The 15,009-nt window shown below is 38.6% G+C and overlaps 1 protein-coding gene across 1 annotated transcript in view; it reads left to right on the forward strand.

The window, feature by feature from the left end:
• LOC117338946 (putative ferric-chelate reductase 1) overlaps nucleotides 1-11,475 on the forward strand; it is a 29,066-nt gene extending 17,591 nt beyond the window's left edge. The window contains exon 11 of the mRNA XM_033900311.1: nucleotides 11,348-11,475. Coding sequence (XP_033756202.1) covers nucleotides 11,348-11,475 — 128 coding nt within the window. The remainder of the gene's footprint in view (nucleotides 1-11,347) is intronic.
• Nucleotides 11,476-15,009: the final 3,534 nt, after the last annotated feature.

A 15,009-nucleotide genomic window follows, 5' to 3' on the forward strand; every position in this document is an offset into this window, starting at 1 on the left:
AGATAGGATTAATTTCAAATAGGTTTCAGAAAAAAAAAATGTGTAGAGAATTGTGTCATTTTGGGTAAAATATCGATATTTCGCAATTTCTTTCATTTTTTAAGCTGTTACCATGGTATTCACACCTCTAAAATTCACGCAAAATATAAGTTTATTTATCCTTCAGAGCTGTATTAAAATTGCAAATGTTGTACAGATTACAAATATATATACGTTATTAGAGGTAATATGTAGGGTTAACTGGCAATGTTTACATATCTAAAACATATGCCATATTTTTCAGAATTGGACATTTTTACTGTACGCTGCTACCTTGTGGTCAGGAAAAACAGTACGAAGTTATTGACCCAAAAGGAGCATGATTTGTAACAAGGAAACAAATTGTCTTTTTCCTAGTAAGAGGGAACTCGACCCACCGTCGGGCCTGAAAGGTAATCCCAAGCAAGCACTTTAGAAAAGGAAGATTTACATGAAGATTGAGTTTGATCGGCCTAATTGAACTTGAGTTATCGCATGAAACATATTTTCTATCTATATACGCCAGTAAAAAGAACAATCGTATACAAGTACTTGTGGCAAGGAAAAACTGCATGAAATTCTAGTTTCCTGGGTCCAAAGGAAGCATATTTTCTGTTTTCAGTAACAGATTTTATATTTATAGTATCAGTGAACTTCACCTTTGACCTTAAGTCCAGTAAACATCACTTTCCTATACATGCACTTGTGGAAAGGACAATTTCATAAAATAGGAGTTTCATGGGACCAAATGAACTTGAGTTATCACAAGGAAACTAAGTTTCTATTTTTAGTAACGATGGTATTAACCTTCGACCGTCGGGCTTGCAAAACTATCCCTAGAGAACACATTTGTAAGGAAGATATGTATGAAGTTTCAATTTGATCGCTTTAAGGGAACTTGAGTTATCTAATGAAACAAATTTTCTATTTTAGTAGCAGTTACCTTGATCTTGTATCTTTGGACCTGAAAAGCAATGCCATGCAAGCATATTTTATAAAGAATATCTACTTGAAAGTTAATCGGCTTAAGGGCACTTGAGATACCGCAAGACACAAATTTTCTATTCAAGTAACATTTACCCTGATGTTCGATCTCCGGACATGGAAAGCAATACAAAACAATCACTTTTAGTAAAGAGGATCTGTATGAAGTTTGAGTTTGATCGGCCAACGGGAACTTGAGTTATGGCATGAAACCAATTTTCTATTTTAGTCAAATTTACCTTGACCTTCGACCTCCGGACATGAAAAGCAATCAAAAGCAATCAACTCTAGTAAAGAAGATCTTATGAAGTTTGAGTCTGAGGGAACTTGAGTTATCGCACGGAAACCACTGTGCGGACGACGACTACACCGCCGTCACCAACGCCGACAGGCGACTTTTAAGTGTTTCCTTATAATGAGGCATGTCCTCTATTGAATACCTTGACCTGACTACATCGTGTACCAGTGTTGATTTTGTTTGAATTTTGTAACTATACGAACATGTTCCTTGTCATGGTAAGACAAAGTTTGCCGATAATTTTGTTCACTTTTATATTCTCTTTGTGTCAGATTTCTTGAAGAGGCCCGTCAAAAGATTTGACATGCAAAAACCGTCAAAGTAAAGCGGTTAGTGGCTAGTTTTTTCACGACAAGGCTTGATTGCCAAGTGCACAGTTGCTAAATGATGGTACTGGGACGGGTTATAAGCAAAGATTAAACAATATGCTTGCTACTCCTGACAATAATGACAGGATATATATCCTACCTAATATTAATATTAATGTCATCTACTTAAATGCATCCATTCGTACTGTATATGAATAAAGTGTTTTAATATATCAACGAAATAAACAGTATTATTACTTTGTATACCATAGGACGGTATATGTCTAAGGATGTCGAGCTACTGATAGCGTAGACAAAGTACATACAAGATTGATAAATATGTTGCGTCATTGGGGTTGAAAATGTGATATCAAGACCTTGTCAACAGTTAAGAGACACATGGATTGTGTTATCCACTTAACGTTAGTTTTTTGTATGTAATTTTCCAGAAGAGAACATATGTTCAACATGTACACGGCCTGTTCATGGACTCATATGGCAATCATTGATTACCCTTATAACACATCTGAATATCTAAAGGACAGAAGCCAAGCATTTAATATTGGGTAGGTAGGTATGGCGATTAAAGAAGGGAGTAAAATAACCATTGATTATCTCTATGCAATTTACTTATAATTGTTTGACAAGATCTCACATTTTAGTGTGAGGACACTCCTTCAAGTGTGTCCCTTTCCTCAGCACATGTTTTTTTATAACCATGAAGCTAGAACTGAGAGGAACCCCTTATTGAAACACAAAAGGTAAGTCAATTACTTAGTATCACTTACCTTAGTCGAATGTTGTAAAATTTCGGAGCCCTTTTTCGATGTTCCTCATCCACGGAAACCGTTACAAACACTGTATGGCGCGCTTCTACGGCCGATATTAAATCACGTTTGTAGCCTTGCTCGATGGGCGTATTCATTCCGGAGAGAATTTTACATGGTTGCTTGGCTACCTACCTGCGCCAGCTAATTTCCAGGAAAAAGTATCGATGCTGCTATGAACGCAATCAACGCAATTTAGCATTCTTATCCGGTGGCATTAAAAAGATAACGATAACACAATTAACACAATTCGCGAATGTTACATGATTCGCAAATTAGCCATTTGGTTTGCTCTTGGGTTCAACGTCCTCGCAACAGCCATGGTATTATGAGGATAGATTGAACAGAAAGAAAATAAGATAAAAAGGTCCTAAATGAGGAGCATGTGTTACCTGGGTTTCTTCAAAGTCTGCACAATTGGAGACACGGATGAAAGCCCCGATTATTCAAGGTCCTAACTTTTAATTGTTAACGATAAGCATGCACTGGTATACAGCAGGACCATTCGTTTTCAGAAATCACACAGACGGGTCTCAGTAGGAAAATATCACAAGATGCAATTTCATTACCATGACCCTGTTTAAGCTTACGATATTCATTGTCCAAAATGATCAAACTGATTAAGAAAAGCAAAATAAAAATAGAATACAACACTATACCATACGGAGAATAAATATCAGCTTCCTATACCAGTCTTTGAAAATGGTAGTTACTGCTCCTGCTTAGCGCTCGGTATACAAGTAGTGGGACGACTGGTTCGCCCGTTGTCAGTATAATGTGACCGGGTGGGTGGGGTGTCCCTGCTGGGTGTCTTCGGCAGTATGCTTCAGTGAGGTAGCACTATAAATCGGCAAACGTTCCGGCCTATCAAAAGGAGACTTAACACGAACATACCGCAGCCTCCCAAAACACGCATACGCACTCACCACACGCATGCATGTCGCACGCACGGGAGGTCGTCCTTAAATGACCTTGGCTGTTAATAGGACGTTAATCAAAATAAACCAAACCAAACCAAATCCTATGGTATGGTGACGTATTTTGATGTGAATTTTATTGTGATGTATTTCTTGTTTGGTTCTATATTGGTATGCATTACCAAATTCAAGTTAAAAATGTGATATTTGCTTGTAAACAGTTGTGATTACTATTTTTGTCACATATCCATTGTGACGTCATAACTTATTTGTTACATCAAAATAGTGTTATGACACATGTCTTGCGATATTAAAGACATGGTAGAAAAGTAAATTATGCGGTGAGTATTACTATTTGTATTGTTACATGATATATAAAAACACGAATAACCTCAATGTGACCGAGTGGGGAATACTGGATGTCTTCGGCGGTATGCTTCAGTGAGGTAGCACCACGAACACGGACATACTGCAGCCTCCCACATACACACACGCAGCACATGCACACATCTCGCGTACAGGGGAGGCCGTCACTTTATTCTCATAGCTATTGATAGAACGTTAAATGATACTTAACCACATTAAACCAAACAATCACATTTGAAAACACACATAACCATCAATACATATAACATCAATCAAATTAAGCTACACAATGATGTAAAATTGTAGAAGCTAAAAGTTCCGGCATATTAAGGAATAAATATTCAAACTGATCGCGATTGTACAAATAAATTGGCATCTTAATAGATAGCTACAATTCCATGTCGACAAAAAGAACGTCTGATGGAAACCGTCTATTACCGAAAACATTTTATTGTAATATTTTACTTTGGAAATTGTTTCTTATTAAGATTTAAATTGAATTTGGATACACATTTTCTTCACATGGGAATTGTAATGCATTTAATTTGCCCACGGCGATTCCTGTTCGTAAAACGTGAGCGGATGCAACCCTGATGATACCATTTCCACGCGTACAGTAAAATGACAGGAAATTGTCCATTCCATTGACGACATTACTGTGCGTTCTTATCAAATCACGATAGCTTCACCTAATCTGATGGAATATGAAGGTCCATGTCTGGAAATTGTTTTCAGCTACTGTCACAAGATTAATTCTAGATATAGCAAGGTTAAAATAGAATGTACAAAGAGGCACAGCACATGAACGGAAACAGCGTTTTGAATGGAAATGCTTCAGACAGCTATCAATTATATTAAACGGTGGTACAATTTAACGGAAAATAGCATCGATTCAGGAAATATTTTCTATCAATATATGTAATGATAGGTAGCTATCATTCGTTTCTACCGAAACTACCTGCTATCTCAATAAAAACAAAACGCCAAATGCTATTAAATGTTAAAAAAGAAATGTCCACATGTGACCGAGGTTCATATACATTGCACACTATTGAAAAATGATGAAAACGGAAACAAACAAAAACGCGGAATGTGCGGTATAAATTCCTTTTTCGATATATGTTACCAGCCAAACAAAATGTGTTCATTTGAAAATGTTTGAGAAACAAATATTGGCTATGGGATAAACATAAGTGTATGAAATAATCTCGTCGAAATGAAATTATCATTTAAGATTCCATGGTAACACATCAATCAGGCTAATCATGCAAAAATAGGATGAGGATAAAATTGTAGGACCAATTGCTGATTTCGGTTTTCTACACAATTCTTGATCCGCTTGTCTCGCTGATGTTCAGTTCAGTCTCTTGCCCAATATCTACTTTACGCACTTCATTTCAAGCCAGCATTGGCAGATAATTAGAATTATATGTAGTCAGCAAATTAATTTTGATTTGTTTTTAATCATATTTTCGATTTGTAAAGACATATTCTCTTCCACTTTGTTTTTATCAGTTGATTCGACATTAATCAGCATCTTCTGGATATCCCGTTTGCGGGAAATATGTGTACAAGGATGAGAACAAAACCGTGGTGTCAGGTTAACTCAGGCTGATCAAGTCTTATGTGGTGGGTTTCGGGTGTTCATTAGGAAAGTATGTTTCCTTTTGTGACTTGAATGTCGATGCTCTTTTTTATTGTCATAGGGGTTGCTTGGCTTTTGCTGTCGGGATGTCACAGTTTTTGTTAACCTTGGTGAACATGTCGAGTGTTATAACGTAAACAAAATCCATCCTATCCTAGAGAATGTTTGGTCATATTATCCTTTCACGTAATCGGGGGTTTACATAGTTTTCATTGTTTATATTTTACTTTAAGTGTTTTGTTCTGGATACCACCTCGTTTAATATCTGGTTGTTAATGTATTTTGTACAATATTTTATTGTCAAATTTATGAAACAAACGATGATTATATAGCAATTATCCGTAAAGATACTGTTAACATAAAATACTGTCAATCCTAATTACCAATACTACCAACCATCAACATGTGTATTCATTGTCAAATGAGGGAACTCAAGAGGCAATTAAACATTAATAACCCAAATTAATGAAACTAATGAGACATAAGAACAAAGAGTACATTTACATGAATAGACTTAAATGAACAAAAAATAGAGAGAGACTATATATATGTGTGTGTTATTTTGATAGCTGGAGTCTTGATACGCTGGAAAGTTCATATGATTTGGTTTGGTTTATTTTTTTTAACGTCCTATTAACAGCTAAGTTCATTTAAGGACGGTCTCCCGTGCGTGCGACATACATACATGTGGTGAGTGCGTATGTGTGTTTTTGGAGGCTGCGGTATGTTCGTGTTAAATCTCCTTGTGATAGGCCGGAACTTTTGCCGATTTATAGTGCTACCTCACTGAAGCATACTGCCGAAGACACCCAGCAGGACACCCCACAAGGTAACATTATACTGACAACGGGCGACCCAGTCGTCCCACTCCTAATATGCTAACCGCTAAGTCAGAGCAGCAACTACCATTTTTTAAGACTCTGGTATGTCTCGGCCAGGGGACAGAACCCAAAGCCTTCCTCACAGGGGCGAACGCTCAACTAAAGGTCAAAAGTGAGGCAGTGTCAAAGGGAGACGTTAGGAAGAAGAAAGTTTATAAGAAAGAAGAGAAAAGATAATATCCCAAATATGAAATCCCCGTAGCTTTAAATAATGAATACTGTTGATATTGTGCATTTCCCTATGAGGATTTTTTCATATGATTTAATCGTTTAGCAGACAGGAATTTAGAAATTATAACTATTTTATATATCCCATCGATCATGCATTCACTCGCAACTCGTGAGAAATATCGGTATAAACTGTTTATGTATGAAAACGCACACAAGAAATAAAAGTTTTCACTATGTTTCCGTATTACATAGATTCAAGTCAGAATAGCTTGCAAAACAGGAATGTTAATAGCACCAGTATTAATCAAGGGTATTAATAATGGCTGAATACAGAAGCAAATTGATCATTGTGCGAACAGCATTGACCAATCATGATACCACTGGTCATCACACAAATCTTTTGGCCATGTGCCGCATCAGACGAATCTGAGCACACTTAATCAGATTAGGATAAGTAGCTCTGCCTAGGATCTATGATAAACTTTTATCAGCTTGCATCAGGCTCATCTCTTCAACTTGCCCATTTGCTGAGGAAAACGCATACATAAAGAATATAGACGGTCAGATTATCAAGAGAGTATCGTGATGTTTTCTTGATTGTTGAATTCAATGACATGTATTTCAATAGCTCCAAATCTTGATAGAATTATATCCCTATCGGAGTTACAGTCAACCAGATGGAATGTACTAGACACTCTACATAGACTGCAAATCAACATCATTGGCGGCGAGTGATCTCGAGATTTTTTTTCAGAAATCTAATAGCAATGGGTTTAAACCATTCCAGTCGAATTTTACTTATACCCTTTCATCTGACAGCGATGTGTTCATATCGATTTAAACAGGCCTAGGTGATGGAAAAGCTAGTTATCAGGAATATCTTTCTATGTGAACACCAAGCCTTTGTTCAATTTTGATACGTTGTTGAGCTTATTGACGCATAAAATCACATGCTACGCACACCTGGTCTGTTCCTTACATCCCTAAGACATTGCCAGACTAGGTTATACTCGTTTAAATCACTAAACATCGGTAAGATCTTTTACCGACTATATGTTTATCAAAGAAACTTCACGCCCTCGTGGGCGCAGACATATTGTACTTTTAAAAAATAATGTTTTGCCCTCGTAGGAGAAGAAATGTAATATTGATTGGTTTCTACTTTTAGTATTTATAGAGTGACGTCTTTGAAAAGATTACACATGTGGGTTAAAATGTCTCATTCTGTTGCTATTTAGTGTATTCATGTAAAATATACATTGTTGTACTTTGTTGCAACTTGTACATTCCGATGACGTCACATTGTTTACATGTCCCGCGTTATGTCGGCGCTGCCTGACACAAAGGCTTCATTCTGTGTTATTTAGTGTTTTTGTTTGTTTTCTTACATTTCAAGTGATCAGGTATGGTAAAACAACCTCAATTAATATGATATCTGAATGTAATTTTACGAAAAACGGCATGTTGCGCATAAGACCTTTGTCAGTGTACTCGTGATGGCAGCTTTGATCGGCTGTCATGGCCACGAGGACGGTGGTTTTACCACAGTTGAATATACAAACTTGCATATACAACCGAAAATTTTTAACTATACCTCATGTCTTTGGAAATCATCTGTAAACAATTAATTGAATCAATAACGATCAATTGCATTCGTCTTTCAACCTTTGTTCGTTTCTATATGCCGATTTTGATACATAAAACACCGAAGAGTTTCAATATTGAAGCATGCACACTGGAACTTGCTCTATTGTCCTAGAGTACCCGACGACCCCAAAAGATAATATAAGAGCGTGAAGGTATTTGTACGACAACGAAAAGCGCTGTACATTCTGAAGAAAATGACAAACATCATCAAAATTTTCAAAAAATTAGTCAATTAATCGGCACTTCAAACAAGTTCGATTTCCTAAAAGCAATATCCCAGTATTCACAACTTTTTACGGACAGGCTAAAGGTCAAGAGGGAGTTTTAAGGTTGAACTCATTATCCCGTTGGAAAATATCATATTGCTTTATACGATGTGAACTCAGACGTGGTTGCTGATTTTCTTAATGCCTGGTTTCGTTGTCCACCTTAGTTCTCAATATCAGGGGCGACTTACCGTCCTTGCAACAACACGGTATGAGGATGGGTTTCAAGGACACACATGTAGTTGGAAAACAAAGCAAAGGAAGATAGGATTGGTGAGAACATAAAGAAAGGATTTAAGATCCCAAGTGTTGCAATTACGGCACAGAACATATGTTGGTCTCTTCAATGTCCCCTACAAAAAGTCGCCTCTTACGATATGCAGTGGGGAACAACGGGCATATTCTTTTCCCCCGCTCCTGCGCGAGTTCGAATGAACAGTTAACCATAGTTTATTGCTTTTGAAATCTAATATCGCCGAGCCCGTTTTACGTGTTTGTATAGGTAGCACTATAAATCGGCAATGGTTCTGGCCTATTACAAGGAGACTTAACAAAAACATAACGCGGCCTCCGAAAACACACATACGCACTTACCACACGCATGCATATCGCACCCACGGGAGGCAGTCGTTGGATGACCTTGGCTGTTGATAGGACGTTAAGCAAATTAAACCAAACCAAATGCTACAGCGGCGTTCGTTCGTAGAGGGGTGCGTCATATTCGTGGAGAAAATACCAACCGTAAAACAGCATGTAATGCATCACTGCTCGCAATAGACACAGCAAACGTATTCAGAGCAAACAGTACCCTCTCCTTGCCCAGCCTCAATATGCCCTTCCTTTACATGGCATGACATGCTGCCATCGTAACGCCGTTCTCAAAGATTCTATCATACCGGCTAATATAAATGCCACTTCCTACGGGAATATCACCCGCACGTACGAGTAGGCAAACTGGAAACTCCGAATCTGATCGTGATCTGTTCCTGGAATTACCTTGTGTATTCCAAATCAACTGTATTAGGTGGGATTTGTCACACAAAAAACCGTATTACTGGAATCTGGCCAGTGACGAGGTATAAAGGTCCACTATTAGATTAGTAATAATACCAAAGGGTATTATAGAACGGACGACTTGACAGCTAATTTAGCGTAAAGGTACTGGTGATGTGACATGTTTGTCTCGTCCTGATATATCATGTTATCTTTGTAGAGGTATTGATCGATTCGTTTCTAACATTAAATACGAACGACATAAACACTCCCTTGTAAAACAAGCGTCCCATGTGTGCAATGTATTTTGACATCCCATTATACATTGTACACAGATATGCAAACAATATTACAGAAACATTAGAAAGTAAAGTTAAAAATAATAATATTTTCATCGTTATATTTTTCATCCCTTAAGATACAATGTATATTCTTATATGTCTTCAGTTACATACATATTTACACTTTCTATACTTTATCACGATTACTTAATATTTCAAACGATTTAAACGGAAGAGTTACATTCTAGGTGCTGCTTTGTGTGTGGTCATAATACAGAGACTAGCTAAAGGATGGTCGAACCTGCTTTACCGTTGCCTATAGTATATGTTACATATACATGTATCCCGTCTCAAGTCTCCAAATCAAGAGTTCTGGAAAGTCTCCAATCGTAGAGGTTTGGAGTTGTAGACAGAGCAAACCTGCCCGTATTCATTGCATTAGGTAACACTCGTGAGCACTCATAGCGAAATTTTAAGATTTCATACTTGAAACCAGATGGCAGTCATGCTGAATGTGCTAAAAATATCAGGAGATTTATAATTTCCTAACGCTGGTCGACGCTCCTCTTACGAAACAGTCACGTGTTATCCTTTTTCTATTTTTCGGAAGGCGGATGGATAATCCGAGCATTGGTAAATGGGATATATTTCTTAATATCAAGTTTCTGTCATTTAAATGTATCGCACGTTCGCTATCGATAATATGGAGTGTTATATAACATTATCGATTTGTAAACGAAACTCAGATTTGATCAGAAGAATGCAACATATCTGTTCACACGGATACCCCTTAGACACGTACTTTGTAAAATAGGACCATATATATCGGAGGAGTAATGTTCTTCTGCTTCCTCAATGTCTATTTATGCCAAATCCAGGCATTGTCGATGATGACAAAATGATATATCGAACACATCTATCTTCATATCGCAAAACAGAAACTGGTGTCGACCATAACATTTTATCATGATCATTTTGATCAATTTGCATCTCTCGAAACCCGTTTTGCGTCTACTATATATTTATACTTTTTTTCGGGCGTCTCGTATGATAGTTATATTCTCACCCGCACGCGTACTAATAACCCCGTTATATTCTCACCAACACGCGTACTAATGACCCTGTTTTATTCTCACCTACACGCGTACTAATAACCCCGTTATATTCTCACCCACACGCGTGCTAATAACCCCGTTATATTCTCACCCACACGCGTGCTAATAACCCCGTTATATTCTCACTCACACGCGTACTAATAATTCCCCGTTATATTCTCAACCACACGCGTACTAATGACCCCGTTATATTCTCAACCACACGCGTACTAATAACCCCGTTATATTCTCAACCACACGCGTACTAATAACCCCGTTATATTCTCAACCACACGCGTACTAATGACCCCGTTATATTCTCACCCACATGCGGACTCACAGGCAGACCTCGTTTTTATTATCACGCACAAGCGGACGCTCAAACGACATAACATTCGTCTACTTACTTAAGTCGGAGATACGCAATCATTAAATATCAATCTAATTATTTTGTAACGTAGTGAGAATGACCATCTAGATTTTAATAAGATTGAACAAATATGATTGTATTTTCTCTACAGGAAACATAGCTTAACTAATTTAAGAGTTTCAGCCCCGTCAACAGAGAGAATAAATCAAGCGGGACATCTTCGTACATTTAGGAGTTGGTGACTACGTCAGTTAACAACAAACATCACATTCTATCCACAGATATGTCATTTTATGACTGCGAAAATCCCTCTGCTTTGATTGGCCAAGAGGTCTTCCACAAGATTCGAAAAAATGCAAGTAAAAGTTCTGAGGAGTTACGGCACTACTGTATTAGTTCCGACTCCTGAGACCAGTGTATCCTCGTATAGTGATTTTCAAGTTCGTCAACTCTGTGGTTCTGTCTCGAAATTTACAGCTGGCTACAGATCAATGGAATGACAACACAGTTTATAAAGTTCAACATTTTATTATATGAAGATTAGAAGTGATGAAACATGATAACTGAATATATACACAATGCTCACGTAACCTAACTGTGCGTCCGGTCCATATCTCGTATGAAAAATATCCACCCCTGTCCCTCCCTGGGGATAAACGTACCCAAAAATACAACGACTATAACATGCCTACAACGGGAAAAGACCACCCGAAATAACAACGGAATTACTGACTATATCATGCCTATTATTGAGAGAAAAATACCACCCAACCCGGGATAATTTAGAGGTTTAAGTCCGAAATCTACTGCATACCTGACTCTGTGAAGGAGAAAGACGAGCCGGCCAGCTACATGTAAGCCTCTGCCAGACTGTCGTATAATACTAAAATTCCCAGCTATATAGCTAAATTTAATTGTATGCCTCGAAATACACGTGCAGTTTGTCCCAAGACTATAGATAGACCGATACCTGAGCGTAGAGTAATGTACAGGTAAGGTGATTATAAATAAACACATACCCCGAACATTAGCCAATCAGAAACGTCGACAATACAACCGGAAGGGATTCCCCAACGGGAATACCCCGTATAAACAATATGGACCGATGATCACAACAACACGCACTCTGATTTACAGGATGTAAATATGGTACTATATACAACAAGTAAGTGTTCAAAACCCAAATCTTTTACATTCGCCCTCCCTTAAAAAAGACAAATGCCCTCATTTGGTATAATCAACAATCCAATGGTTTTGTAACACTATATCAACCATCATAACAGCGTTGCCCAATAAACATGATAAACCATGCGTCCATGGTTTTGGGAAAAAACAAGGCCTTTTCCATAAAAAACAATTCAAAGTTGACAATTATGACCGCAGTTGTACCAAGACAACAGCAACAAGATGTTTAAGTATAAAAAAATGACATTTTAACCATCTTGTACAAAAAACATAACTAAATACCAATTCATCAACCCACATATAGCATACAGCTGTACCATGACAACATGCATAACCAGATATATAGCCCATAAGACATAAATGCTTTAAAATATCCCAGATCCAAAGACCTGCATGCATACTTTCTGATAATGGAATAATCCCTCGGACCTTGTCTTCTATATAAGACCCTGAAATCTACCTTACATGTGATGTTATACACAGCAGGTGAACTGTGATCAGCCCCAAATACTTAAGTATTAGGCTGCTTACGCTAAAGTAACAACACATGAAAATAAAAATCAATTCCGATATACCTCCATTCCATACCAGAAATATACATAAATCTCCACTGAAAACAGTGGACAGCACTTCCTGTCTTACAGCTACACATCATACACAAAAATAAACAAGAAAAACCATATGATGATATATAACAATGAGTATATACAATACATGTAGAAATTTTCGTCCACCCCCCCAAGAAAACCTATCCAAATGTCACATACATGTATATGATATATTTATCACAAAAAAAAAAGTAAATGAAAAATAACTGTTCACTCAACATCCTCTGGAAAGCTAGAGAAATCTTCATCCACGGGGATGTAGAGCGATCCCGCGTCCACCTTGCGGTACCACCGCGCACTGTCCCGTAAAACTCCATCAGGGGTGACCTCCTGGTCCCGCGACAGTGTTCTCCCGGCCAAGGAGTGCAACGGTGCTCTCCGGGGCTACCTGCTCCCTTATAGACTGGGCCTCCATCCGGAGTTCCTGTGCCTTTGGGGTGACACCACGCCGGGGCATCCTCTGTCCTCCTGGACTGATGAATCTTACATTCATCTGGGTAGTGCCAGGCTGATGGTACCCGAATATCGTCATGGCCTCCGCCTGGGTTTTCCTATGTTTCCCGACCAGGTGTCTCCGTATTTGGTTTCTTCTGGTGTTTTTGAATGAACATAGAGGACACTGGAACTTATCCGTGAACTCTAAATGGGTCAATGCCCAGTGCCTGGCCAGTAGATTATACCGGGGGTACATCCTGTCCCCACAGGCTGCTACAGGACAAACCATCCCATCAGGGTTCCAGACTGGTCGGTCCTCCAGGTCCCCATCTAGTATCGCCAAATCCTCATCTTCTACGTCAAGGTCTAAATGTTCTGACATCACTGTTGTTCTAAAACATCCAAAAATTCAGAGTCAGCATGACCATGATGCTTTTTTTTTCTAATTTCTATTTTAAACCTATATGGCCAGCATTGTAAAATGCTTTCACCAGAAGGTGGGTGTTAAAACTAAAACAATTCTGACACCTAATTTATTTCCCTTCTTTTTAAGGACTGAATTTTTGTGGGGGTACTATTCTTCTACCCGTCCTGGTGAACCGTGGAGTTATCTCCCCTGGACTGTTGTCTATAGCTGGTGGCTGGGATTCCCCATCAGAGCACATCTCTGAGGAACTGTCACTGATATCAGAGTCTAACCCCACCCATGGATCTGGAGTATGAATACCCTGATATTGTTTAAGATGATCTGCATGGACGACTATAGGATTTGCCCTGAGGACTTTTCTTTATTTCATAGTTAACATCTGATAACCTCCTAACCACTTGGTAAGGTCCTGTCCATCCCTGCCCTAATTTGTTACTGATAGCTGGGGGGTACCATCTCCAGACAAAACTGTCTACCGAGAATTCCCTCTCTTTTACATCCCTATCATAGTAGAATTTCTGTCGCCTAGCGGCTTCACCCAGTTTCTCAAACACAAACTTATGAGCAGACCTCATTGTTTCCTGTACCCAGTATACATACTGAACTGTACATATCCCTCGAGACCCTGGGGGTAAGCCAACCATCATATCTAAGGGACACGATGTTTCCCGCCCTAGCATGACTAAATTAGGGGTACACTCTGTACTGCTATTCCTGCTGGACCTATAAGCCATCATAACATAGGGTAAATGGTCATCCCAATCATCCATCTGTGTATTCACAAAGGAGGAAAGCATCTGTATTAATGTGCGATTAAATCGCTCTACCTGCCCATCTGATTCAGGTCTATAAGGAGTTGTTCTAGTTTTCTTCACACCCAACTTTGAACAAATAGTTTGAAATAGTTCTGATTCAAATTCTCTCCCTTGATCTGAATGGATATAGCGAGGGGTCCCAAACCGACAAATAAACTCAGTGACCAACTTGTCTGCTACTGTTAAGGCTGTGTGGTTTGGCACTGCATAAGCTTCTGTCCATTTTGAAAAGTAGTCACTTACAACTATGATATAGTTGTTGCCATTTGCTGTTGTGGGTAACCCGCCCATGATATCTATAGCAATTCTATCTAAGGGACCCGATACTGCCTTTGATGGGTGTAAAGGGGTTCTACCTGCATGGGGATTTGATTTTCTCCTAGCACACATATCACACGCCCTACACCAGTTTTCAATGTCCCCTGTAAGTCCTGGCCAGTAAAATCTTCTCTGTACTGCATCTAGGGTCTTAT

This window comes from Pecten maximus, chromosome 12, assembly GCF_902652985.1.
Source record: "Pecten maximus chromosome 12, xPecMax1.1, whole genome shotgun sequence".
Taxonomy (NCBI): domain Eukaryota; kingdom Metazoa; phylum Mollusca; class Bivalvia; order Pectinida; family Pectinidae; genus Pecten; species Pecten maximus.